This window comes from Pholcus phalangioides, unplaced genomic scaffold (genome assembly GCF_987345545.1).
Source record: "Pholcus phalangioides strain wild (caught in Gottingen) unplaced genomic scaffold, Ppha-v1.0 ptg000016l_1, whole genome shotgun sequence".
Taxonomy (NCBI): Eukaryota; Metazoa; Arthropoda; class Arachnida; order Araneae; family Pholcidae; genus Pholcus; species Pholcus phalangioides.
In genome coordinates, this window is record NW_028301609.1 from 9,214,893 (window position 1) to 9,239,751 (window position 24,859).

At 35.2% G+C, this 24,859-nt stretch overlaps 1 protein-coding gene across 1 annotated transcript in view; it reads right to left on the minus strand.

Annotated features, from left to right (window-relative positions):
• Positions 1-2,293: 2,293 nt before the first annotated feature.
• LOC149075000 (inactive ribosomal protein S6 kinase delta-1) overlaps positions 2,294-24,859 on the minus strand; it is a 33,954-nt gene continuing 11,388 nt past the window's right edge. Inside the window, exons 4-15 of the mRNA XM_089245979.1 lie at positions 23,446-23,561; positions 23,218-23,324; positions 18,867-19,537; positions 14,638-14,762; positions 12,684-12,839; positions 11,517-12,500; positions 9,093-9,343; positions 8,926-8,963; positions 7,661-7,750; positions 6,381-6,463; positions 5,041-5,136; positions 2,294-3,390 (exon numbers count right to left, since the gene is read on the minus strand). Of these exons, the coding sequence (XP_089102105.1) occupies positions 3,277-3,390; positions 5,041-5,136; positions 6,381-6,463; positions 7,661-7,750; positions 8,926-8,963; positions 9,093-9,343; positions 11,517-12,500; positions 12,684-12,839; positions 14,638-14,762; positions 18,867-19,537; positions 23,218-23,324; positions 23,446-23,561 (2,831 nt within the window). The 3' untranslated portion in view covers positions 2,294-3,276. The remainder of the gene's footprint in view (positions 3,391-5,040; positions 5,137-6,380; positions 6,464-7,660; positions 7,751-8,925; positions 8,964-9,092; positions 9,344-11,516; positions 12,501-12,683; positions 12,840-14,637; positions 14,763-18,866; positions 19,538-23,217; positions 23,325-23,445; positions 23,562-24,859) is intronic.

Here is a 24,859-nt window from a genome sequence, read left to right on the forward strand (position 1 = left end):
ATACGAAGCCCAGAAAATTAAATATAAAATAATGAGCCAAACTAGGCTGACCTTATTTCCTCGAGAGAAATATGGGACATCGGGATTCCAAATACGGGAAAATACGGGACATTGCCAATTATCGCCAAAAACGACGCCAAAAATAAACAAAGTTGCCAAATATCGTTGTAATTACGGAAAAATCGCAATGGCGGGAAATGATGCATTACTGCAAATTGCAGTGAATTAAAATGTGTTCCACGAAAAAAAAAACGTTTACCAAGGCAAATGTGGGAGATTAATGTTCCCATATATAGTTGTAATTATCTTAAAATAATTTATAAGTTGAAAAATAATTTCAATAAAGAATAAAAATTCAAGTAGGCTTCGTGTGAAACACGGGAAAAACCGGGACACTTTTGCCAAAAAGTCGGGACGGCCAAAAAAACAGAAAAAACCGGGACTGTCCCGGGAAATACGGGACGTATGGTCATCCTAAGCCAAACCCACTTTTGAGGTGGATATCCATGTAATAACATTAATTTTTCAGCTTTTTATTTATATCTTCTCACGCACGAAAATGAAAATTAATGTCTCCGTACTGTCTTATATCCAATTGCATCAATCCATATAGTTTAGGATGTTTTGAAATTAATTATGGAATTATTTCTTCATTAATTATCATTTCTTTCATTACTTCTGGAGTAATTGCTTTAATCAATTCTGGATTTGTTTCTTTCATTAATGCTGAAATTATTTCTTTCATTAATGCTGAAATTATTTCTTTTACTGATGCTGGAATTATTTCTTTCATTGATTCTGAAATTATATCAATTTTGGAATTATCACTTTTTCATTAATGCTGGAATTTTTCTTTCATTAGTTTTGAACTATCTTTTACTTTAATTCTGGAATTACCGCTGTCATTAGTTTTGGAATTATCACTTCATTAATGCTGAAATTACTTCTTTCATCGATTTTAGAATTATCTTTCATCGATTTTAGAATTATCTTTCATTAATTATGAAATTATCTTTCATTAATTCTGGAATTATCACTTTCATTTATTTTGGAACTGAAATTGTCTCTTTCATTAATTTTGGAATTATCTTTCATTAATGCTAAAATTATCTTTGGTTAAAATTTCGAAATTTATTTAGTTATTAATCTGCCTGTTTTTACTTCAAAAAATGCTTGATTAAAGCTGCAAAATTTCTTCAATTAATTTATATGGGCCCATAATTAATTTCAAAACATCCTAAACTATATGGATTGGAGATGCAATTGGATAATATAAGACAATACGGAGACATTAATTTTCATTTTCGTGCTTGTGAAATTAATGTTATTGCATGGATATCCACCTAAAAAGTGGGTCTGGCTCATTATTTTATATTTAATTTTCTGGGCTTCGTATCTCAAAGCGAACTCAATATTTCGAAAATCAAAAATTTGATTCAATTTTTAAAATTATTGATGAGACGGAAAACCCTACTAAATTTCCGCATTTCTATGATAAAATCTGCAATTTGAACATTGATCTCTATGGGGGATCGCATTTGTTTGCACGAGAGTCACATGATCTTCCGACGAAAGATGTTGGGGGACACCATTCTCAGCACTGCCAAGACGGAGACCGCTGACGTCATGCTCCCTTCAGTAATACAAGCTCACCAACTGAACTGAATGGCAAGTTCAGTTCTTTCTCAAGAGCATAAGGAGCCATCAAAAATAAAAATCAAAAAAGTACCTAGAATGAAGCAGACAGCAAAAAACTGCTTTTCCACATGGCTGTAGTAAATTTAGGGCTTGTCTTCTACAAAACACCCACCAGACTCAATTTGAAAATCAGTTTTTCATCATCCGTTTCTGTTCAATATATTTGTATTCATTCCCCCATGGTGAAAAATTGGATCAAAATATTGATTAAAATCATTTTCAACGTCGTCACTTATCTAAAATATTATGTACAGAAACATAATTTAACCCTTTACACAAAGACGATACTTTAAAACACCGCTTACGATTATTTGTTTTGAACTAATTAATTGTTTCAAAAACATTGTTTTGTTGTCTTTAATTAGAACTGAAATGCTATTATCAAAGTCACAAAACCTAGCATAAGGAGGTCTATGCACAGCTCTTGCACCCCTGTAATACCTAATAGCATTCAATTTTCTTCTGTATTTTTAGGGCATGCAGAGACACAAACAATATTTACAATGCTCAAGTAAAGAGCTACAAATGAAAGTGCTTCATTTGTTAAAAACGTTTACACTGACATTGACCATTAAAATTTAAACAAATCCTTTTTAAAAGGGATGGACAACATAGTAAAACCATCTTGTCCACCTTGATTTATTTATATCGGACCTTGTAATTTACACATTTTATACAAATACAACACAACAACAGGCAAAATGCCCAGCAAGGTGGCTGAGTTTTAGAAGTGGTATCGAAAGAGTGTCATTCTTAATAAATATCTTCATAATTTGTTGTGTGTATAGAAAGAGAGTTGACAGACTGAACCGTGGAAGACTTCCAAAAAAGAATGGAGAGCATAAAAAAAGAGTCTTAGCATCTGTGGTTGCGAAGACCCTATTTTGGCCAGAAATTTTTTTTGTAACCAAGACATTTCTGTCATTTTGCTTTGGCTTGAGTCAATCTTACAGGATACTGAAATAGTGTGCTAAGAAAAAAAAATTAATTTTAAAACTTTACCCTAGTGGATACCCCAGTGTACCCAAGAAAAAAAATTTTATGGATTTTTTTTTATAATGTCATGATTGTTTTCTAAAGGGGGGGGGTACCCTCCCCTTCCTACTTTTTCTAATTTTTGAGTGGGAACCCTGCAAATGAAAAAAGGTCACAGAAAAGTTACCGAACTTTGCTTTTGGAATTTGGTAGACACCCTGTATGACATCTGACATAGTATATTGCAGGTCAATAATGATAACCCCTATACAGTAAAAGTTTAATTCAACCTCAGCTTCAAAATGTACGGGGAAAAAAACAAATTTAATATGAACCAAAATCTTGATAACTATAAACAAAATTTTTTCCTATGTTATGATATAGGTACAGTCTTTGCAAAAGTGATGACAATACTCAAATGATAACATTATCGGTGATTCCAATAAGCAGCATCTACTGCATTGGCAATAAGTGTTTGTGTTTCAAGTTTATATCAAGGAATAAATATTAAAAGAATCTTTATTTACAAAATGGGGGAAATTTTTTTTTCACAATACTATTTTTGATTAAAACATATAAATTCGTAATAAGACTAAAAGACTGTCAGCAAGTATTCAACATATTCCAGTCGACAGAATGGAAGAATGGGTGATATTTGATATCTTCAATACCATGTGGTCCACATCCAAGTCTCTCCGAATCATTGTATCGAAGCAGCTGTAAAGAAAATTGAGAATATATGATAAACTTTTCATGGGAACAAAAAAATGTATTATCGGTTTCACAAAGGTCGAGGGAAAAAAAGATAATTATATATAAAACAATATTTAGAGCTGGAACTGAGGACATGTGACTGCAAATTTACATAGTCTATTTTCACTTTGAGACACAATTGTAGGAGCTAATGCTTCTGATTTATCTGGAAACCTACCAATTTTTTAGCCAGACTAACACTCACAGCTTCAATGACAAGGTAACTTGGCTAACTTGATGCCTTTTATTTCAGAAATTCTGAATTATCTCGCAACTTTGAAACCTTCTTATTTTGGCAATGCCAGGAGCAAATAAATTTGTAATGATGATTCTCCACTTGAACATGTTTTCCCTTCCCCCCCCCCCTTTCCTTTCCAAATATGTCAGATAAACTGCCATTGGGTGTGGAGTCAGCTTTTATTCAAAGTTTGATAATGGAGGGAGAGAGAGGAAGTACTTTTCCTTCTGGGTAGTATAGGAATACGCAAATAATATAACTAATAAAAAAAGATACGTGTATTCCTTTTCCTTGTTTTTTATTATTATTGTCAGTTTCATGGGGGAGAGGGCAATATCATTGGACAAAACCAGGGAAAAAAAATTCTCCTTCAAAATCGGTCTGGCAATTTCTAGAAGGTTTAGGTCCACTGTGGCAGTGGTAATGTGAATCAGGGACATTTTAAAAACCGCATAACCGCTTCAAGGGTTAAAATCTTCCAGTCTGAAACTAGATTCTTCAGATTTTTCGTATCATTATAGAAAAATCCTAGAATTGTGATTTGCATAAATAAAAAATTCCTTGAGACAATTCCGGTCCTTTGCAGTTGCAGACTGATCATGTTTGTTCGAGCAAAATAGAGAAAATTGATCTTCCAAATATGAAAGCCAAAAATAAGAAAATTTGCCAATTGTTGCTAAAATTTCCAATGGTGGGGGAAAGGAAGTGCTATGACAAATCCCAGTAAATAAAAATTAATTCCACGAAAAAAAGTAGGAAAATAATTTTAATCCTTGTTTTCAGTGAAGAATAAAAACTGAAGAAGGCTTTGTTCAATACGAGAGAAAAAAAACTGGATATTTTTGTTTTTTAAAAAAGTCAGGATGATCAAAATTACGGTAATATCTCGGGAAAATGGTTCAAGTGGTTACATGCAATCCCTAAAAAATCCCTAATTTTTCCTTTAATTTGTATGACATGTTTCCTTTGGCTGTGAATATTTTGTCATGTGACAAACTACAGAATTTTCAAGTCTGGGAATTGGGACGTATGCACAATTTAAGTAGCACAAACTATCAAGGTTCACAATGGTGCTGGTAGAAGGGAAGATCCTAGGTTACGACCCAGGCATTATATTAATTCTTGTCCATACAAATACTGATGTGATAAAACATTTCAACCAGAAGTGTACAATCTTTTCAGTCTGTTAGCCAGATAAACAATGTGACTACCGCTTGCGGGCCATAAAATAATCTACCTATTACGTTGTGTGGATTGGTACTTTTTTTAGGAGAACATTTCAGGGTGGAGGATAATTTTTAGCCCATGGGAAGGAGGTTGTGCATCCCTGATTTAAACAATGCTATGTACTATACAGAGATATATGGAAACATAACCTGTTTTAGTATATCTTCAGCTTCTGTTGTCAAGAAATCTGGTAAACTCAGAGTTGTGTGACTAGTTATACCACTAGGATGGCATGATGACAGTTTCTGCAAAATATCAAAACATACCTGAATGTAAATGCATTTTTTTCCCCTAAACATATTGTCCCAGAAATTAACTTATCAAGCAAAACAAACAAATTTACAAGAACAACTTTTACTGTAATTACCTGCTTACCTGCATATAGAAACATGAAACTTAGTAGGAAACATGCACTTAGTAACATGAACTTTTTTTTGGTCTGGCTCAGAAGAGACAGTGCAATAACTTTCTAATTAGAAATTAGAGGACAGATGTGGAACAACATAAAAAATTCAATTTTGTATCTCGGTACATATACAGTCCTCAGTAAAATAGAATACGTTTAAGATGAGCATGTTATTTATTTAAATACTGTTTCTAATTGAAAGTTTTTTTTAATAGCCAATGATTTACAAGTTATTTGAGGAGAGAGAGAAACTCGCTTAAGTTTTCACTTTGTAGATACAAGTATAAAAAGATTTTTTAAAGCATGTGACAAATATATAACCACTTTCACATTTCTTACTATTTCAATATTTCTAAATTAAATTTACATGCATGGATTACATACACCCTGCTGAGGATTACGTGATGGTTTTTGTTGACATGAATACGTCTTCTAAATCATCTGTCAATATTTAGAGCATTCACAAAAAGTTGCGTGACAAAATTCTTTAAATGCTCATATCTCAGGAAGTACCCAAAATAAGACAAAAGCAATGGTATTGTTAGATGCAAAGACAAATCCAATGATATCACTCTATTATCACAAAATTTAGAAACTTTGCCTGGTTTTAATTTATACAAAAATTGCCACGTTTTCAAGACAAATAAAATTTAATAGGTCGAATGGTTGACGCGTTTCGGCTCTTCAACATTTATTTCATGATATATTGCACTGATATATAGCACTCTGGTGCTATAACAAGTTTGGCGTTACATGGAATCATGGTTGAACCTGTATAATCCCTATACATGGAAGATTTGTTCACAAAAAAATTTCTGCGCTGAGTCGGAGGAGGCAGAGGTAACTCAAGCTCACCTGCCACCCAGGTGCAAAGCCTCATGTGCTACCCCCAATAGATGACCTTGGTGGGAGTCTTAAAGGACTTTAGCCTGGGGGACTCTGGGATAAACCTGATTTTTCATCTGTACAAAGCCGTATATCATCAGAATTTTGTTTCATCACCACATATTTCACCAACAACATTCCTCCATACTGCAAAAAAAAGGAAAATGTATAATGACTGATAAAAAGAATTGCTCTTACCTTCCCAGTTAAAAGTTCAAAAAGAATTGCACCTAGGCTCCACCAATCACAGCATGGAGTCACTGGAAAAACATGCCCGACTTCTACATGCATGTAAAAGAAGAAGAAATAACGTGAGCACAGAAAATAAACACTAAAATTACACTACAACTTATGGTATGTACAAGCCGAATTTGCAGCTTAATGAGTATAAATAGGAAGAAAACCATTCCTCTGAAGACGACATCCAACTTGGGGTGGATTTATAGTTTTTCCCCCGTGGTTCAAAACCACAGGTAAAAAACTATAAGGTTAATAAACATCCCCCCCCCCCCCCACACACACACATTACATTCTAGGCGACCAGAATTTCTTAATCTATTCCTATATTTGTTCACATCTAGAAAATAGGTGCTAGAAATGAATGAAATATATTAAATATATTTTATGAATGAATGAATGAAATATATATATTATAGCATCAATTAATATTATACAGTCACCGATACTACATTTGTTATGAATGGCATTCAAAAATATTTGATAATCGATTAAAACTTTTTGATTAACCAGTTAAAAATTTTAATCAATTCCCAGCTCTAATAAAAAGGTTTGTTACAAGTTTAAATTTTTATCTACCATTTTAGATGGCTATAGTGCCGAAAAAGTTTGGTAAAATCACAAACTTAATGAAAAAAATCCTGTTCAAGCTGATTATTTTTGGTATAGACATAAGGCTACTATTACTTCACTGCACACCAACTCTAATCATATCACCATACAGCAATCTACTACCGATTGAGCTGGGTCTGAAATGAAGGCTCCATCATTCTGTGGTCCTCTCAGGTTTGGTAAGGACAGTAATGTTCTCTCTCAGGATTGAACCTGCAGACCTAACAACAACCTCCTTGGTGGTAGATGAGTGTCTTACCACAGCCACTCTGGCAGTGGGCATAAAGCTCAGCGCACACTGGGCAAGAAAGCTTTAGATAAGCTAAGTCATTGTTGTTCATGTTGATTTGTATGGTGCAGCACACACGTGGTTAGTCATACCAATTGAAACATTGCACCATACAAATCAATGTACACAACAATGACTAAGCTTCTGTTTTGTCTTATCTAACTGGTGTGTGCCCAGCCTGTTTCAAAAAAACATCCGTTACAGACTTTCCCCCCACACAAAGCTATGCCAGAGTTTTCAAATTGTGTAACTATTAAATGAAACACAATGAACTGATAAGGATTTAACATGATGAATGGCAAACAAACACTGAATACATTACAAACTTAAAAGTTCTCACCAGGAGCAGTGTACAAGTTCTTCTTGGCATCACTACTTAAAACATGGTCTACACAATTCCACTGACTTTGATAGGTAAGAAGAACATGACCTAAAATGAAGAGACACACATACAAATCTTGGCCACCAGTTCCATTCTCATTATTTTAATTTTACTATAAAGAGGATTATCATTATTTAACTTCTTCCCCCCCCCCCACATCCTCTCAAAAATTTCTGACCAGAAATCACATTACCACTGGTACAGGCACTTCCTGACTTACCACTGCTTGAGTTACAGCCAAAATCATGCAAATTATTTTATGCTCGTGTATCATTATCAGCACTGGCATAATTTGGCAGAAAATTTCTGAATCTACCCAACAAGATGTTATCATTGTAAAGGGACAATGTGAGGTTATGGTGCCGTAGGGAATTTTTCTCTAAAAGGGTTGTTAATAAATGGAATAGCTTACCCCCCGGGAGTAGTAAATTCTAACACAATTGACACGTTTTGAAAGAAATATGATAAGCATGTTGGGGTAAATCTAGAAACTATCCATACTTAGAATAAGATAACCATAAGTATTCTTTATGGGCATTGTATAATATTTTATCATGTATATATATTGTTTTTAATTGAATTTTTAACTGGGCTGTTGTATTTATGAAATGTATGACATCCATATTTGTTATGGGCATCTTTTTATCAGCCTGTTGTGGCATTGTTTTTGTATTTGTAAAAATGTGATGTTGCATTCAAATTCATTGACATCATTTACTGTTTAACTTTCAAAGATAAGCACACATGGGTATGTTTGAATTCTCTTGTGAAAGTCGAAAAAGAAAACCTTTGCAAGAGGTGGGAACATGTTGGACCAAAGTTAACACGCTCTAAATTAGCCAATATTTGGATGAGTTCACCTTGCAGATATCATTGCTGGACATTAAATAGTTAAGACAGAAAAGCAGGGTTGGTAGGGAGCAATAAGGGACAGTATGACCTTTCTCAAATTGTAATTTTCTCCATTTGTGATGACATGAGAAATGATGATTGACAAATGAGCTTTTGATGGCATACCGACAGCGATTGCAGAAAATTATGGGGAATCGTATTCAAGGAATGAATATGTCATCCTGGAGCTGCATGTGGGTGGTGTTATGTCACATACCACATTTTTGATTTACAATCAAATGTTCGGAACAGAATGTGTTCCTAGGAATGCCTGTAGTTATCTGTACAGATCAATGTTTTTTCAGGATCATTAAATTAAATGAGGTATTTACCTTCTGATCCAAGTAGAATGTTGTTCGGATTCAGATCTCTAGAGTGGGGGAAAAAAATTAAAGTCATAAGAAAATAAAAAAATTCAGTATATTTTTATCAAAATTTGAGTTCATGTCATATATAAGTAGACTAAACCTTAGATACTTCACAATAAAAATTAACTCACTGCCATACAATCCCCAACTTGTGCAGCGAATCTAAAACTGTGATGATTTCAGCTCCCCACCGAGCGATACAAACTTCAGGAAGATGTGAAGGTTTAGTGGCCAACACGTCTACATCCATCTGGTTGAAGATTTCGGTTAGACCGAACCGCCCGGCACCAGTTAGATCCAAAGTTCCAGTGGAGGAAGAGAAATAGGTTAAGGTGTTTGATTTTTCAACTTCTACAGGAATAACATTGCCACATTTCATCACCTGTGAAATTAAAAAAAAAAGAAAAGAGAAACAGATTTAGTTTTTCGAAACTAGAATTTCAAACTTTAGCAATACTTAAAATGTTGTCATTAAAAATATAACCTTTGTTTGTGACAACGATATAATTATTTATGATTCAGTGATGAAACCAGACACTGGAATGTACTAAGTCTGGAACAAAATAAATCGATCAATATATATTAACTGTGAAATTTTCTAATATTTCATGATCAAAGTAGAGAAATAGAGTTGCCAAAAAAAACTTGCAAAGCATGTGTAAGTAAAGTTGAAGGGTGAGCTACTTTTCTCATTACTCGTCTGCGTTTTTGATATCTCCACAGGTGCAATATGGGTGTGACTACTTTTTCCTTCTCGCTTTGGCTCACAACATACGAGAAAGATGACAATAAAAAAAAAAGGAAACAAAATAAGATGCTCGCTCATCTAGTGAGTGACTTTAGTAGTTGTGTGTAATTGAAACTCGCTGTGTTAGCAATGTGTTCCAAGGTCATTTTATCACCGTTTCTGTTGCACTTCAGCACAGAGCCATCCTTAGGGGTTGCAACAAGTATGGTCGCACCGAGCCATAACTAGGAAAGGACACAGGGGCTTATCAGCACTTTCTAGAGGCTTATCTCTAGGAGGTGTGTGTCTTATGGTCCAGGCACTGAACCAGGATGAGCAACCAGTGTACTCTTTATTCATTCAAAATTACTAGAAGGGAACATCAAAATGTATATTTGCCCTGGGCAACAAAGTCAGGTTTTCTTTCTAGTTATGGATCTGCTCGTACTCACAGTAATAGATGTGAAAAAAATTAATCAATAAGATATTAATATCAAGCTAAAAATTAATATTAGGGGAAATTATTTGCAAAAAGTCCGCCATGGAGTCATAACTAGAAAAAGGCATATACATTTCATGCCCAGGATACCAAATGCACCCTTTTTTCAGATAAAATCATAAGAGGTGGGGGCACAAAAACAGATGTTTGCCCCGGGTGACTAAAATAATTTTTGTTTCCAGTTGTGACCCAAAGTACCAAATCAAACAAGAGGCGTCAAGCTATTCAAGCTATTTTATCAATTCTGAAATTATTTCCTTCATTAATTCTCAAGTTTTATAGGAGCTAGAATTATTTCTTTCAATTATTTTTCTCATTTTTTAATTTATCAATTCTAAAACTTTTCATTGTTCAGAATTTTTTTAATTAATTTAAAATTATCTTTAGTTTGTGAATTTTCATCAATTCAAAATTGCAATAATTTTCATGTTAATTTGCATCTAGTTGTGTGTTTAATTTTTTTTTGTAAGGTATTGTTCAAAAGCATTCAGCATTCCTGTATATTCTGTAACAATGAATGAATTTTTAGATGAACCAATTCCCCCCCCCCCCCCGCACACACACACGCAAAATATATATAATTGAAGCAATGGGAGGTCCTAAACATTTTTGGAGGCTAGAAATTGTTAAGACACTCCGGATCCGTAATTATTTTCATGCTAGGATCCACATCTGGTAGGGGAAGCCCTGCCTCAACATCAGGAAAGATTCTGACAAGGATAAATTGGGTATCAAACCCGTGACACCCACTGAATATCCTTTGGTACAATAGGCAATTACCTCATCTATAAGATTTTTAACAGCTGGCTGATGTGAAGATGGATTTACGAAAGAGAGAAAATTCAACTGCCCTTGAGGGGAAATTGAACCCACATCCTCTCACTTGCCGGGTGAGCGCCATAGACCACTAGACTACAAAGATCTCAATCTCTTCTTAGAGCTCATGTGCACTGAACAGGACTGTACATGGACAGTCAGACCTAATTCAGGCTAAAGCTCCCCACAAGGGTATTGATTTTTCTCTCTTCCCTAAATCCATCTTCAATCAGCCAGATGTTAAAAACCTGTGCATGGATAGCAGAAAGTGACATCATCCTTGGATAAGTACTAGGGCTATTGCACCCAAATACACATTCAAACTTTGATAATTCAAAATAATATCAATTGCTAGAAGCACTAAGATATTGAAGATTAATTGCAGATACATTAGATGAAAAACCCCAATAGAGGGTTTCCAGTTGGATTGAAAGGTAATAGCCCATAGATTTTTTCAGGCATAATGTTCCCACACATGAATATAAAAATAAATCATTATGAAATTCATATTACCTTATCTGGATCTTTGAGGAAAGATTTCCCAATATCTGCGCTCAGGAATGTCTTCAAGTCTTTGCTGTCTACATAAGGCATAAAACTTGTAGCAGAATTTTGGACAATATGAGATTTGTCATGCTCAAAAAATCTGTTTTGTTCTTTGACATTTGATTCTGAACTATTCAAGCTGCTGCGCCGTGCAGAGTGTAGTATATTATCAACATCTTCTATTAAGGCTTTTGAATCACAAATAATATCATCTATGGTTTTTTCGTCATCTTTGACTTCATTCACACAAGATTCTGGATATTTGGGCGAACCCTTGTTTAGAACATTTGGCTCTAGCGATTGGAAAGTGTCCCCATTCATGGATGTTTTATCCTCGTTATTGCCACACGATGCTGGTTCGTCAATGTACTTCAGATCTGGAATACCGTTTGAGAGATTCAATGAAAATTTTGCACCTGATTCAGATATTGTGCATTCTGTTGGTGCGTCACCCACGGGCCCCGAAGATGCAGAATCTTTCATGTTACACTGCGCCAGACATCCTTCTTTATTGGAAACGGTGGTTACTAAGTAGTTCTTGAAAAGTGCAATGTAACTAGGTGGGCAGGCTGCAGCAGGTTTAAGATCATCGACATCATCAGTCGATGTTGCACCTGTAGTAATAGTAACTGTTGGTTCAGCGAGATTAGTTTTCATTACAGGAATACTGGATTTTTTAGCAGCCACCTTTTTAGCTGAATATATATTTGCCAGACTAGATTTGTTGATAGATTCCGGAACAATTTCAGGATCATTGTTGGTATGAACAGGACTTTGCTGAAGGTAAGTGCTCACATAATCCCATAATCTTCCACCACTGGCGTATTCTAAAATAAGGTAAACAGCATCCTTGGTCTCATACACTTCGTATAGATCAACCATGTATTTGATTGCTCTTGGGGCAATATTCGGTGTGTCTACAGTCATCGGGCTGGGGCTCTTTCTCAACACCTGCCAAGTACGTCAATTGGAATTTTTTAACAAAAAAAAAAATGTGTTAAAAACCACTATCAATATAAAATATATTTTTTTTTTAAAATTCTGTCAAGGCGGGTATTCATAAAAATGATGAAGTGATTGTAACAAATTGAATAAGTTGAAAAGTGAGTAAATTTAGAATAGAATAAAACCTACTTTTACTACACACGTGCTGTTTGACACAGTGTTGACAACCAGTATCACTCTGGATAATATTCCAATGACACGATATTTCCCCAAATCTGTGATAGGTTTTCTAAGTTGTAGGTCGATTGTTCTTCCAAGAATAACATTTGTAGTTGGATGCTGGCCCTGAAAAAGAATTAACAGAATACGAAAAGAAAATGAGATGGAGGCTTAACATTTCCATTCAGTTCATACATGACATTTAACATGCATAACTGATTTAAATTCAGCTAGTCTAAGCACGAACATTGAACCTTATGTTGTGCTGTCCACATGACATTACTACTGCTAAATTGCACATGCAACCTGTGAACATTACTAAAGAATTAAACCAATTAGTGCGGAATAATGTAATGTGTTGTGTACCATTTCTTAATTTTTTTCTGAGTAATGCCTGTTGTGTGTTTCAGAGGTGCTGCCATCTGTTCCAAATTTGAAATCAAACAACTTGGCAGTTCATTTTACCTATATCACGTACTAGGGGTCATTCAAGTATTACGTCAGCATCGAGGGAGGAGGGGGTTTCGGATTTGCTGACTTTTGATGACAAGGGGGGAGGGGGGTTTGAAGATTGCTTATATCATCAACCACCCCTTTTTGAAGATATGAAATATTCTAAGCTGCTGACAAAATTTTGCTGACGGGGGGGGGGGCAAAATGGCTGAAAATCTGCTTACGTGATACTTGAATGGCCCCCCTATGAGTCAATTTTTTCTGTTGTGGATTTAACTGTGAAAAATTGTAAAACCACAAACACCCAACTTGTAGCGAACCACTGCATTCTCATGCTGACATTTAGCATAACCGTGCAATAAGTGTCTCAAAGCAGCCATCAAAAGTGTGCATGTGTAAGTTTGGTATAAAACTTGGATAAAAGAATGTGGAGAAATCCCCCTATGAAAGGTGCAGCACCTTTATGAACTAAGCATGTGTTGTTCTCTCGGTATAAGCCATTACTTTTGGATACCTTCATCTCAGACAAATACAAATACAACGCCACAAAAGGCAAAATGCCCAACGAGGTGATTGAGAAAAAGGTGCCCATAATAAATATGGATGTCATATATTTCAAAAATACAGCAACCCAATTAAAAATGCAATTACAAACATATATATATATATATACATGATAGAATATTATATATGCCCATAAAGAATACTTATGGTTGTCTTATTCTAAGTATGGATAGAGCTTCTCGATTTACCCCAACATGTTTATTGTATTTTCTTTTTAATGTGTCAATTGTGTTAGAATTTACTACCCCGGGGGGGGGGGGGGGGAAGCTATTCCATTTATTAACAACCCTATTAGAGAGAAATTCCCTGCAACACCATAACCTAGAACTGTCCCTTACCAATCGATACTAGTGTCCCCCTTGTGAAAGCAGTCAATTGAAGGTGTACTAATAATTCATGGTCCATCCTATCCATCCCATTGAAAATTTTGAACACTTCAATCATATCTCCCCAACACCTGCGTTCATCCAGTATAAACATAATCAATAAATGAAGTCTTTCTTCATAACTCAAGCCCTGTGTGCCAATAAGGGCACGCGTAGCTCTTCTCTGCACCCCTTCAACCAAGTCCTCCAGTGTCCCTCTGTAGGTATGGTCTCTAAAACCTTACAGCATACTCCAGTCCAAAACGAACTAAGCCTCGGAAAAGTGGAAGAATGACTTTAGGAGAACGCAAAGAGCCCTATTTGAAAAACATATATACATTTTTCTCAATTTTTTAAAAGTTAAATCAAAGTCGATTTAATGATAACATACAGAAAAATGTACCAGGAACATGTTAAATTTTAATTTCAAATGCCTGCTATAAGCTATGCTTCATCTAAGCTGCATATGTGCACACATGAAGGGAAAAATGTTCCTTCACACATAAAATAATAAGAAATGATACCAAAGGAAAAGAACTTACAGCAAAATTACTCAAGTCATTCTTTTTCCCACTTGCGAGATAATTTTCATACAGTTTTTCAGCTCGTTTTAAATACTGGAGAACTTTACGTCGCACTACTTCACTTTGTTCTGGGCATCTATCATCTGAGCGAATAAGAATGAAAATGTAAGGAATAATTATAAGATAATAAAATCTAGCATCATAAATGGCGGTGTATGAAATGTCATACATTGACAATATTCTTATAAAATAAATATTATGAAAGCATCCCATACATGCTGGTATTAAAATATTCATTGAACTGTGCACAATTAAATCTCAATGACTTCGAGTGAGCTTACTAGATATTCTCAAACAAATATAGTAGCCGGCAAGCAAACCGGTTTCAACTAACTCAGCAAGTTTTAATCACTCACAATCAGTAAAATCACTAACTAGATGATAGAGCATTTAAATTTTTCCCCTTCTTTTCTTTTTAATGTCATTTTTCTCTTCTGTTGCAAGCCAAAGCCATATTAGACCAGGGAGATAACAAGAATGCTGAACGAGAAAAGTAACCCACCCTTCAACATTGGCAGAGAGAGCAGCGAGTTTACTGGAAAACATTATTACAGAGTGACTTTAGTAGCAGCAAGCAAGTAGCTAAAAAACTCATCCAATGTAACTGAGCCTTTAGTCAGCATGAAGGATGACCCTGACCTTGAATCTGTCGTAGAAGAGCACCAGACTCACTGGGATCTGCATCTCCTTCATCATTGGGATCACTTTTTAGGATTCGTGGCACAAGTATATTTAAAACCATTTCTCCTATATTCGCATGAACGGATATTTCTAAGATCTTTTTTCCTTAGTTAATCTCCAGAAAAGTCATGATGGCTGCTTGTCTGGTTTCTGTAAGTAGTCGTTTACATACGATATATATACGTAAATACCCACGCATATACCCACAGAAAAAAGTGTGACAGGGATTGATACTTGGATTATGTGTGGGGGAACCACCAATCATTGAACTACCTTAAAAATGCCCAAGAAATTGATTGGAAATCACACATCACCCAAAATAATCATATTGGAAATCACACATCACCCAAAATAATCATGTAAGAAATTGATTGGAAATCACACATCACCCAAAATAATCATATTGGAAATCACACATCACCCAAAATAATCATGTAAGAAATCGATTGGAAATCACACATCACCCAAAATAATCATGTAAAAACTTGAGATCGTCATCAACAAAATGAGAGTGAGCTCCGTCTTTCAGCCTAACTACACATTTTATTAGATATTTTTAGTGCATACATGGCATTCCAGATGCCATCCTATATGTAGCACGAAAAAATTTCCCATTTCCCACATTGTTTCAGAAGATTATTTTTGTTTGCAGCCTGCCATTTAGAAATGAAATCAATCAATGATTCTCAAACTTTTGGAACCTGTGGCTACCTTCCCACAGCGATAGTTTAACAGCTGCTCCCTTGCCCTATAAAAAATCCATTCATCCTAAGCTCTCTTGCTTTATTAACAATTAATCAGAGGCTCCCTTGCCCTAGTGATATTAATTCAACTGTGATCCGTTGTCTTAGAGGTTATATTAAATCCATGTATTTGATTTCTTGAAGTTCATCAAACAGGTTTGATTGTATTTGTGATACAAAAATGAATCTAAAGCCCTGTTGCATGGGAAGTAAAAAAAACCAGGAATTTTACTGGAAAGAGGGATTCTCACTGAAAACCTGTTTAGTGGCACTAAGAAATGCCCTGACAACATTTCTTCATTCAACATGCAAGAGATTATGGGAAAGGAGGTATTAAATTCCATAAATCCACCAAAAAAGAAAGTGCAATTTTTGCACCTTCTTAAAAAGGAAAAAAAAAGCTGTCAAGTGAGTTTGATTTCTAGAATCAAACCACATTTTACCCAGCAATCTTGTCTCTGTAAAACAGGGCTGTAATTGAAAAACATATGCACGAAGACATTTTCTTAACTCCTCAAGATAAAGTTGATAATGTACAAGAATTATGGTTTTAACACTAGAACAGCCAGAGCAGTCATTTTGAAGGTTTTTGATTCTAAAAACGCTATATATAATGATAAAAATTGTTTTTTCGGGTTCGAAGACCGTCGTCCGTTTGAGTTTGTTCTCAACGTTTCCCCAACACTAGTGGTTGGCATCATCAGGAGAATTGATAAACTGGATCAAAGTCAAGTTTTCCGGAGTCTCAGGTTGTATTTATGCACATAAGTGGCTTGAACTACACTATTGTTTTGTGATTGGTCAGTTGATTCTATGGCTGGCAGCGTATTGTAAACAGTTGTTATGCTGGTAGAACCTGATTGGCCGAGAGATGTGGAGTTATCTGATTGGCTGTTGTCATCATTCTGTTGCTGGACCTTGAAGGGGAAGGTTCTTGTTCTTCTGAGAGCTGGTGTCCAGGATCTGCTCAATTTCAAAGTTTCTTCTCTTCTATTATAGCTGTTTTTGTGCTTGTATATTTCAATAGCCTCTCTGTAGATTCGTGGGAAGAAGTGGTCAACATTAGCTATTACCTGTGTTTTGCTGAACTGTACACTGTGGTTGTCGTAAAGCGCATGCTCTGCCACCGCCGACTTTTCTGTTTGGCCCATTCTGCAGCATCGTTCGTGCTCTTTTATTCTCGTGGCCACAGATCTTTTTGTGGTTCCAATATATACCTGACCACAGGTGCACGGTATTCGGTAGATCCCCGGTGTTGATAGAGGGTCACGGCGGTCTTTTGCTGATCGTAGCATTTCACATATTTTTCTGGTTGGTGTGAAAATGGTCTTTATACGATGTTTTTTCATGACCTTGCTGATTCTTGCCGTCACTCCGGGGATAAAAGGCAGCACAAACGGACGACGGTCTTCGAACCCGAAAAAACAATTTTTATCAAATGATGGCCGCGAAAACCTTATCAACTATTTAGCTATATATAATCTCTGCAGTTATTAACTAACGCCCTCAATTTTTGGGGACTTTTTATCATTTCTGTACTTATCTCTGAGTACAAAAATTTGAAGACATTGAAGGTTTTGTTCAGGCGATATAGAAGTTTATACCTAGAATGGCCAAGAGCAGTCATTTTGACTGCTATACGTAAAATGTATATGTTTTCTCCTTGTGGTAAGCATTGATGTATACTTTTGCTTTTAGGTTTATTCCCCATCATTCCTTAATGGAACATACAACACAACATATATGGAAAAATAAATAAAATAATGCTATTCATTGCATCATGTTACTGGGCAATCTAAGGAGTATATTGACAGGGACAACACGTATCTACAATCAAAATCTCATATCTTATTGTGCTATAGCCTCTGTTATCAAAGTTGAGGAAACTTTTTTTTTTCTGATTGTTCACCTGGCAAGCTGTTTTTGTCTTGGTTTGACATTTCATAACTCTTCATGCCACCATCTACTTTGAAAGCTTCCTAGGAAACAGAGGTTCATTCAGTATCCAGACATGGCTCTTAGGATGTATTAGAACAAAATAGTCGAATTTCATCAGTGCTGAATGATATTTTGAACAACAAATCTGAGGAGACCTATGATGCAAACAGTTACAACGAAAATCATGATTTTCTGCTATATCTACCCGAAAGAAAGAGTAGTGATTCCGGATATGACAGGTCTGAATCCAAAGATATTGACGAAAAAGAAAGACAAAGGTGTATTTTTTTGAATTGTATATTCTTCATAAGTTAATTGGTAGTATGAAATTTTAATAGTGCCCTAGTTTTTCCTTTATAGTGCAAATTTACAATGGCATAATAGTGTATATTATCTATAGTATGTGCAAACAACTAAATAAAGTAAATAAAAAAAGACAGTGATATACATATAAGAAGATGTACTGTACATCACCAAAATGGAACAATCTACCTTTTTTTTCATGGTGAATCTTGTCCACAGTTGCCCTCTAATTTTTCATATTTATAGTTGGAAAGTCATTTTATGGACACCCTGTATGCTTAAGAAAATCCAAATTTCTTCAAAATTAACAAATTAACCATGTGGAATAATGCTTGTTATTTTTCATTGTAAAAATTTAGTGTGATTAAATATATTGCATTAAAAGGAAGCAGCAGTCAAAATGACTGTCAGCGGTCCTTTTAGGTATAACGTTTAGCCCGGCCCTTCTAGTGCTAAATGTAATCTAATGCATTAATCGATACTTCATGACAATTTAGTCTGTAAAAGAAATGTCATGCTCACCTTTGACACCCTGAAGTAGTGTATCAACAGCTGTCTTGTAAAGGGTGAATGCTTCAAAAATGTTTCCAGTTGTTTCAGCATTATGAGCAGCACTGACCAACTTTGCAGAATGAAAAATATAAGTAGAGTCAAACTTAGCACTACACTGAACTTGTCCATCAGATACTGAAGATGTCTCTGTATTACTGGAGACTAGACTAGATTTCACAGGACTATCACAGAAACAATCGAAATCTGGTGTTTCAGGATCAATTGCATCATCGGTAGCCACAATATCACCATTTAGTTGCGAATCAGTTTTTCTTACTGGTTCCAAATCCTCAAAGTTCCCAAAAGGTGTGGGAAACTCTAAGACGTCATCACTGTCTTTCTTTTCTGTAGAGGTCACGTTAAATGACTGGAAGGCTGATATTAGCCATTCATTGCAAAGTGTTCCACTCCTTGACGCTCTTGATGTTTCCACAGCAATGGAATTTTCTAGTATTGGATCAAACTCTGCTAAATCAATCGACAATTTACCAGCTGATGGATCATCATCTGTAAAAGTCGTCCTGTCATCCTCTTCATCCTCAGTGGCATTCTGAGAGCTGAGACTGATTTCATCAGCTGCCCGCCTGTGTTGCCATATGCCTCCTAAGGTGGAGCTGTTTTCTCGGTCATCCAGCTGTGAACTGCAGTTGAAAAAAAAATTATTTGACATCTCGAAACAATATAATGCATTAGCTGACATGTGGGGAACAGTGAAGAAGACTAGCATGCTGTAAGATTTGAGTCCAGATATCTGGATTATCTAGGAGTTAACCAAATTGGCTGATTTGAAATTTATCTGTTCTCTGAATCTTAGGATATTTTTGGTTTTATAAACTAGTACATTCAGGTAGTTTGAGCTTTATGCTTACTTTGATGCATCATAACAAAATTAATAATACAATCAAGTTCGGATACAATGAAGTTTCACAGAACAAGAAAAAAATTCACAATACCCGATATTCATTACAACCGATATATAATGAATACTCAAGTTGATTAAAGGAATTATCTGGAAGCACCATTTTTTACCCTATGGTCTGTGGACAAGAAGTGGTTCACAAAATTGGGACAGGTGGTTCTCAAACTTGTAAACTTAATGATAATTATTCACTTATGTCACAAATATTACTAAATTCATGTAGGCTTGAATAAAATATTAGACCTGTATGTTTAGTTATACCTTATACTGTACGTTAATGGTTTTCAACGTTTGCATCATAGTTCCTAGCCAGCGTCACAACCTATATCAGAGGAAAGCTTAAGTATTGATAAGGGTCTGTTCAGTGCTTTGAAGTGATTCTTTACTAGACTGTTCTGGTGCATTCTTAGCAGCAATTAAACGTTGACTGAGGCAAGGGAGCCGCTGCAGTGAGTAGACCATTGAACTGTTGCAGATGCAGATATTTAAACAGTTCTGGGATTTACAAAGACCGAGAAAGGCTGACACAAAAGAAACTATGGTTTTGTGATCCATCTTTATCTTTCCTGGATAAAGATGGAACAAAGAAATTTTTAGGAACCAGTAAGCTCTTTGAATGAACAGAACCAGTGCTATTTATACCTAGAAATCACCATCTAGAGATGGCTCTGTCAGAACATACTCATAGTCTTTCTCGGAATAGTTCAGTAATACTTCATATTCACACTTTCTGAAATGAGGAGAGTTTTGATTTCATGAAACTTAATCCTTCAAAAAAATTCAATTTTTGCCAAAAACTTCATAATATCTGATATTCATAAATATAGCAATTTGTTGTAAGCAATATTTTAAAACTTTGGTATTACAGGTTCACTGGGACAGTAAAAAATATGTTATAAATGATACTTTCTACTTTGTAATATCCAATTTTGTTATAAGCAGGCTCGACTGTGTAATGTCATTTCCATTCGTCCATTTCACTTTTTGTGATGTGGATCTGAAAATTTGCACCATCCCTAAAGAAGTTTCACTTCAAAAATAATGTGCATTCCATTCAACTGAACTGCACTTCTATTCAACTGATCTAAAAACATTGCGATAACTGCAACAAAAAAGCCAGAGACTGAATGAAATCTGACACTTTATGTCACGAGAAATCATAGAGACATAAATAATTAAAACATTCCAGTCAAGGGCAAGAATATTTTTACTGTATTCCTTCACCCTAGCCAGTGCATTGTGAAAATCCAGGGACAACAACTTTTCAATGTTTGTGCATGGCCAATTCTCTGCCAGGCCCGGCATTTGAAAATACAGTCCTGTTCTTGGCATGCCAGGAAAAGCGAGGTTCAATGAGCATCAAAGAATACATTAAAAAATAACTGATAGTGATTTCATAGTAAGAATTGGATAGATAAGCAAATAAGAATAAAAAAGTAGTTTTTCTTAGTTTCATAAATAAACCTGTTTACATGGGAATTTGATAATGGTAATAAAAATTGAGCACATTTATTTATTGCTTTAATTTAATTAACGGCAGATTAACAGGAAATATAGACACCATATTCTACATGCTTTTTTTGTGTGTTTAAAGATTGAATAAATATGCTCTGTTGCTTTTTAATTAAATTATATTTTGCTACACAATTCTTTAATTTTTCACTCTGCTCATTCCACTCTCACATGCATGATCAAGGAATACAGTAATGCTTTGCAGCCTATTCATATTTCCATTTAATTCATGTAACCGATGTGAACAAATATGCTTAGTACCAGACATTTTTAATAAATCAAGATTTGTGGTAGCAAAAGCAAAAATTGGAACTATCTAAAAGTAGTTCGTAAAACGTAATGCAGGGAAACAACTGGGTTCAAATGAGGTCAATCGACTACAGCAAAACCTTGTTACATACTCGAATAATACTTAATACTTAAATCCCTCTACAACGATAAATTTTCAATTCTTGTTTGGAAATATCTATAACACTCTAATGTTAAACTGCTACGTCTTGACACAATGATAATCCCTCTGCAATGATATTTTTTCTTGGTCTGCAGAGTATTTTTATATTACTACTACTAAACCAGACATGTACCTCATCCTCTGCAGAACTTCTAACGAATTGGTACATGTTGGAATGCGTGTGTATGTATAGTGAACCTTCCGTGAAGTTTGTTTCTGTGTAATACTTTTTATGTGTAGCGCTGCTATCTCTAATCAATTTTCTTTTAACTATGAATTTTTCCTCAACTCATAGTGAGTGAAGTATAATGAATGAATAATTATACCGTTGTAGGGCTGTTGCTTTCTACGGCGAGACTTTTTAATGGGGAAATCGGCTTACATTCGCGCCTGGAAGTTGGGAACCACAGAAAACCAACTTCAGCCAACCACCACTGGGGCAATGGAGGGGTTTGAATCCAGATCTTCATGATGCGAGTCTGTCACTATGATCACTCGACCACCACAGCAACAGTATTTTTATATTGAGGTTTCACTGCATTTTAGTCTGGATGTTTAAGAATTTTCTGGAATCTGCAACTCAAATTTCCTGCAATGCTGAAAAATGTGGGTATTCTTGTATCTGGTCTTAATAGATAAAAAAATCCTTGTGCTTTTATAATCATTAAATTATTATTAATATAAATATGCTTTGGTGATACAGCAAGAATTTTAAGAAACTATCCATCATATAAATTCAACAATTATGCCAAAATACTTATAAAACACAAATCAAATTGGATATTGGTCAGTTATTGCGACAGCCATCAATTAGCAATAAACGAACCAGCTAAGCTGTATGTGGGACTGTTTTGACAGTTAAAAAAAGGTTGTCCCTTCAATCACAAATGGAACCTTCAGGCTACCATCAAAAGTACTTTAAATTAAAATGGTCATCTTGATGACAGATCAGTACCTCAAAATACAATAATACGATTAGACAGTGTTTCAACAAAAAACACTATCACAATGAAAGGGCAATTCAGGCATACGATAACAATCCAAAATCACATAGGAACCATAGGAGTGCAAATACAATCTGGAAGCAGTAGACATAATTTAAAATGATATGTAATACAAGGATGAAGAAGAATCCTTCTGCAGTAATTTATTTAGGAAAAATACTACCACAGTAGATGCTCAAAGTTTTGCCAGATGCATTACATTAATGCTGCTTCACCTTCTCAAAAATACCAGATGTATGACGCTACCAGGTATGTTTACAAGTGTGTGACACAACAACTTCCTCTAGTGGCTCTGGATGGCATTTGCACACATATGTTACTATGCGATTTTGGATTGTTATTGTATGCTTGAATTGCCCTTTCATTTTGGTGATGCTTTTTTTTCAACACCCTGCATATGTGTTGTCATTCAATATTCAGACTGTTTCCACTGACCTAGAGCTTGAATAGGTTGATGTGTTCAAATTTACAGGTTTCAGAACAGGATCCAAGCAATTTTCCTCTTTTTCATTCAGAGGTGGATTCTCAATAATCTGACCAGCCTGAAACAATAGCAAAACCTTAAGATACAGATGTAATTACAATATGTGAATACTAATGGTTAAATTAGTCTAAGCTCTCATGTGAACATTGTACATATTAAATAAGAAAAAAAAAGATTACCTCAAAAAACTTCACAAATATCTGACTAGTAAAGAGCGGTGGATATTTGGCAACAAATTCCAAGAGCTCTAGAGCACACTGCCTCCTCTCTTCAACAACCTGATCATCGAATCTTCCTTCAAAATTTCATAAAATGTATGTAAATTCAAAAGAAAAAGTAAACATTTTCAGTTTTAATAATAACAAAGTATAAACAGTGTGTATGTGCAATAATACAGTTCAAGGTTCATAAGATTCTGCAGTCCAACAGATTTTTTAAACAACATGGAAGGACAGGAGAGAGAGAGAGAGAGGGAGCAAGTGTTTTTTCCAGTTAATTAGAGTTTTCTGATAATCTGAGGTGGCCTTGATTCCATCCACTGCAGATTATCGAAGTCCTTTGTGGGGTTTCACTGTACAGTGATACCCAACTTACACTACCTCAGTTGTGAGAGTTTAGAGCTACATGATTTTCTGTGAAAAATGCATATTTCTGAAATTCAAGCATAATCACTAGATTATTGCTGAGATAGTGGAGATCATTAAGTGATAATCAAGTGGAAAAAAATTGTTTTATTCGATCACAACATTATATTTAATGAAATTATAACAATTTTTGAGAGGTTATTGACGGAAACTTTGATGGGATTTTTGAATGGAATCCCAAAGCTTGTTTGATATTTACTATTTTCACAGAGAAAGTGACAATTTTATACCTGAAGTCCAACGCCAAGTTTAGAAAATAATTTGCCTGACCATTGGCATATGCAAAGTATAGCCAAGATTATAGTGTTATTTTACAGGAAAAAACTTAACACCCCCCCCCCCCTAGAAGGAAAAAAAATCTGAAAACCCCCTGGAGAAAATTCTGCGTATGTCTATGTGCCTAATATATTGCTCTTTGACGACAATGCACCTGGTCTGCAACTTTCAATTAACTTCAACTCATGGCTGAAATTTGTTTCTTTGCCTCCAAACACGAGTAGCTCATTTTTTTTAATTGGTCGAGGTGTTATCAAAACATTCAAAGTGTTTAACACACAACTTTCATTTGTGCAGATTTCAAGAGTGCATATACAAATTTTAATACAGTCTTTTTTTGCCAGAGCTTATTGCAGTCACAATGCAGGTTAAATTTATGAAGCTCCATAGAAGAGTACCATAGAATTATAGTCATAGTAAGGAAGAAAAAGCCAGGTGTTGTGTCTTTATGGCTTACATACAGTTTTTCTTACAGGTTAGGGATGTGTAGTTCATGAATGAACTAACTGGTTCAAGTGAACTAGTTCGGGAAAAAGAACTGTACGTAGCGGTCTTCGTTTTAGTGAGCAATCGTTCTTTAGTTCTTTATCCGCTCCACTACCTATTGGAATGTGCACGCACAATCCTTCCCCGAGTCCACACAGTGCCACTCCAAGCTAAAGGTCCAAACTCT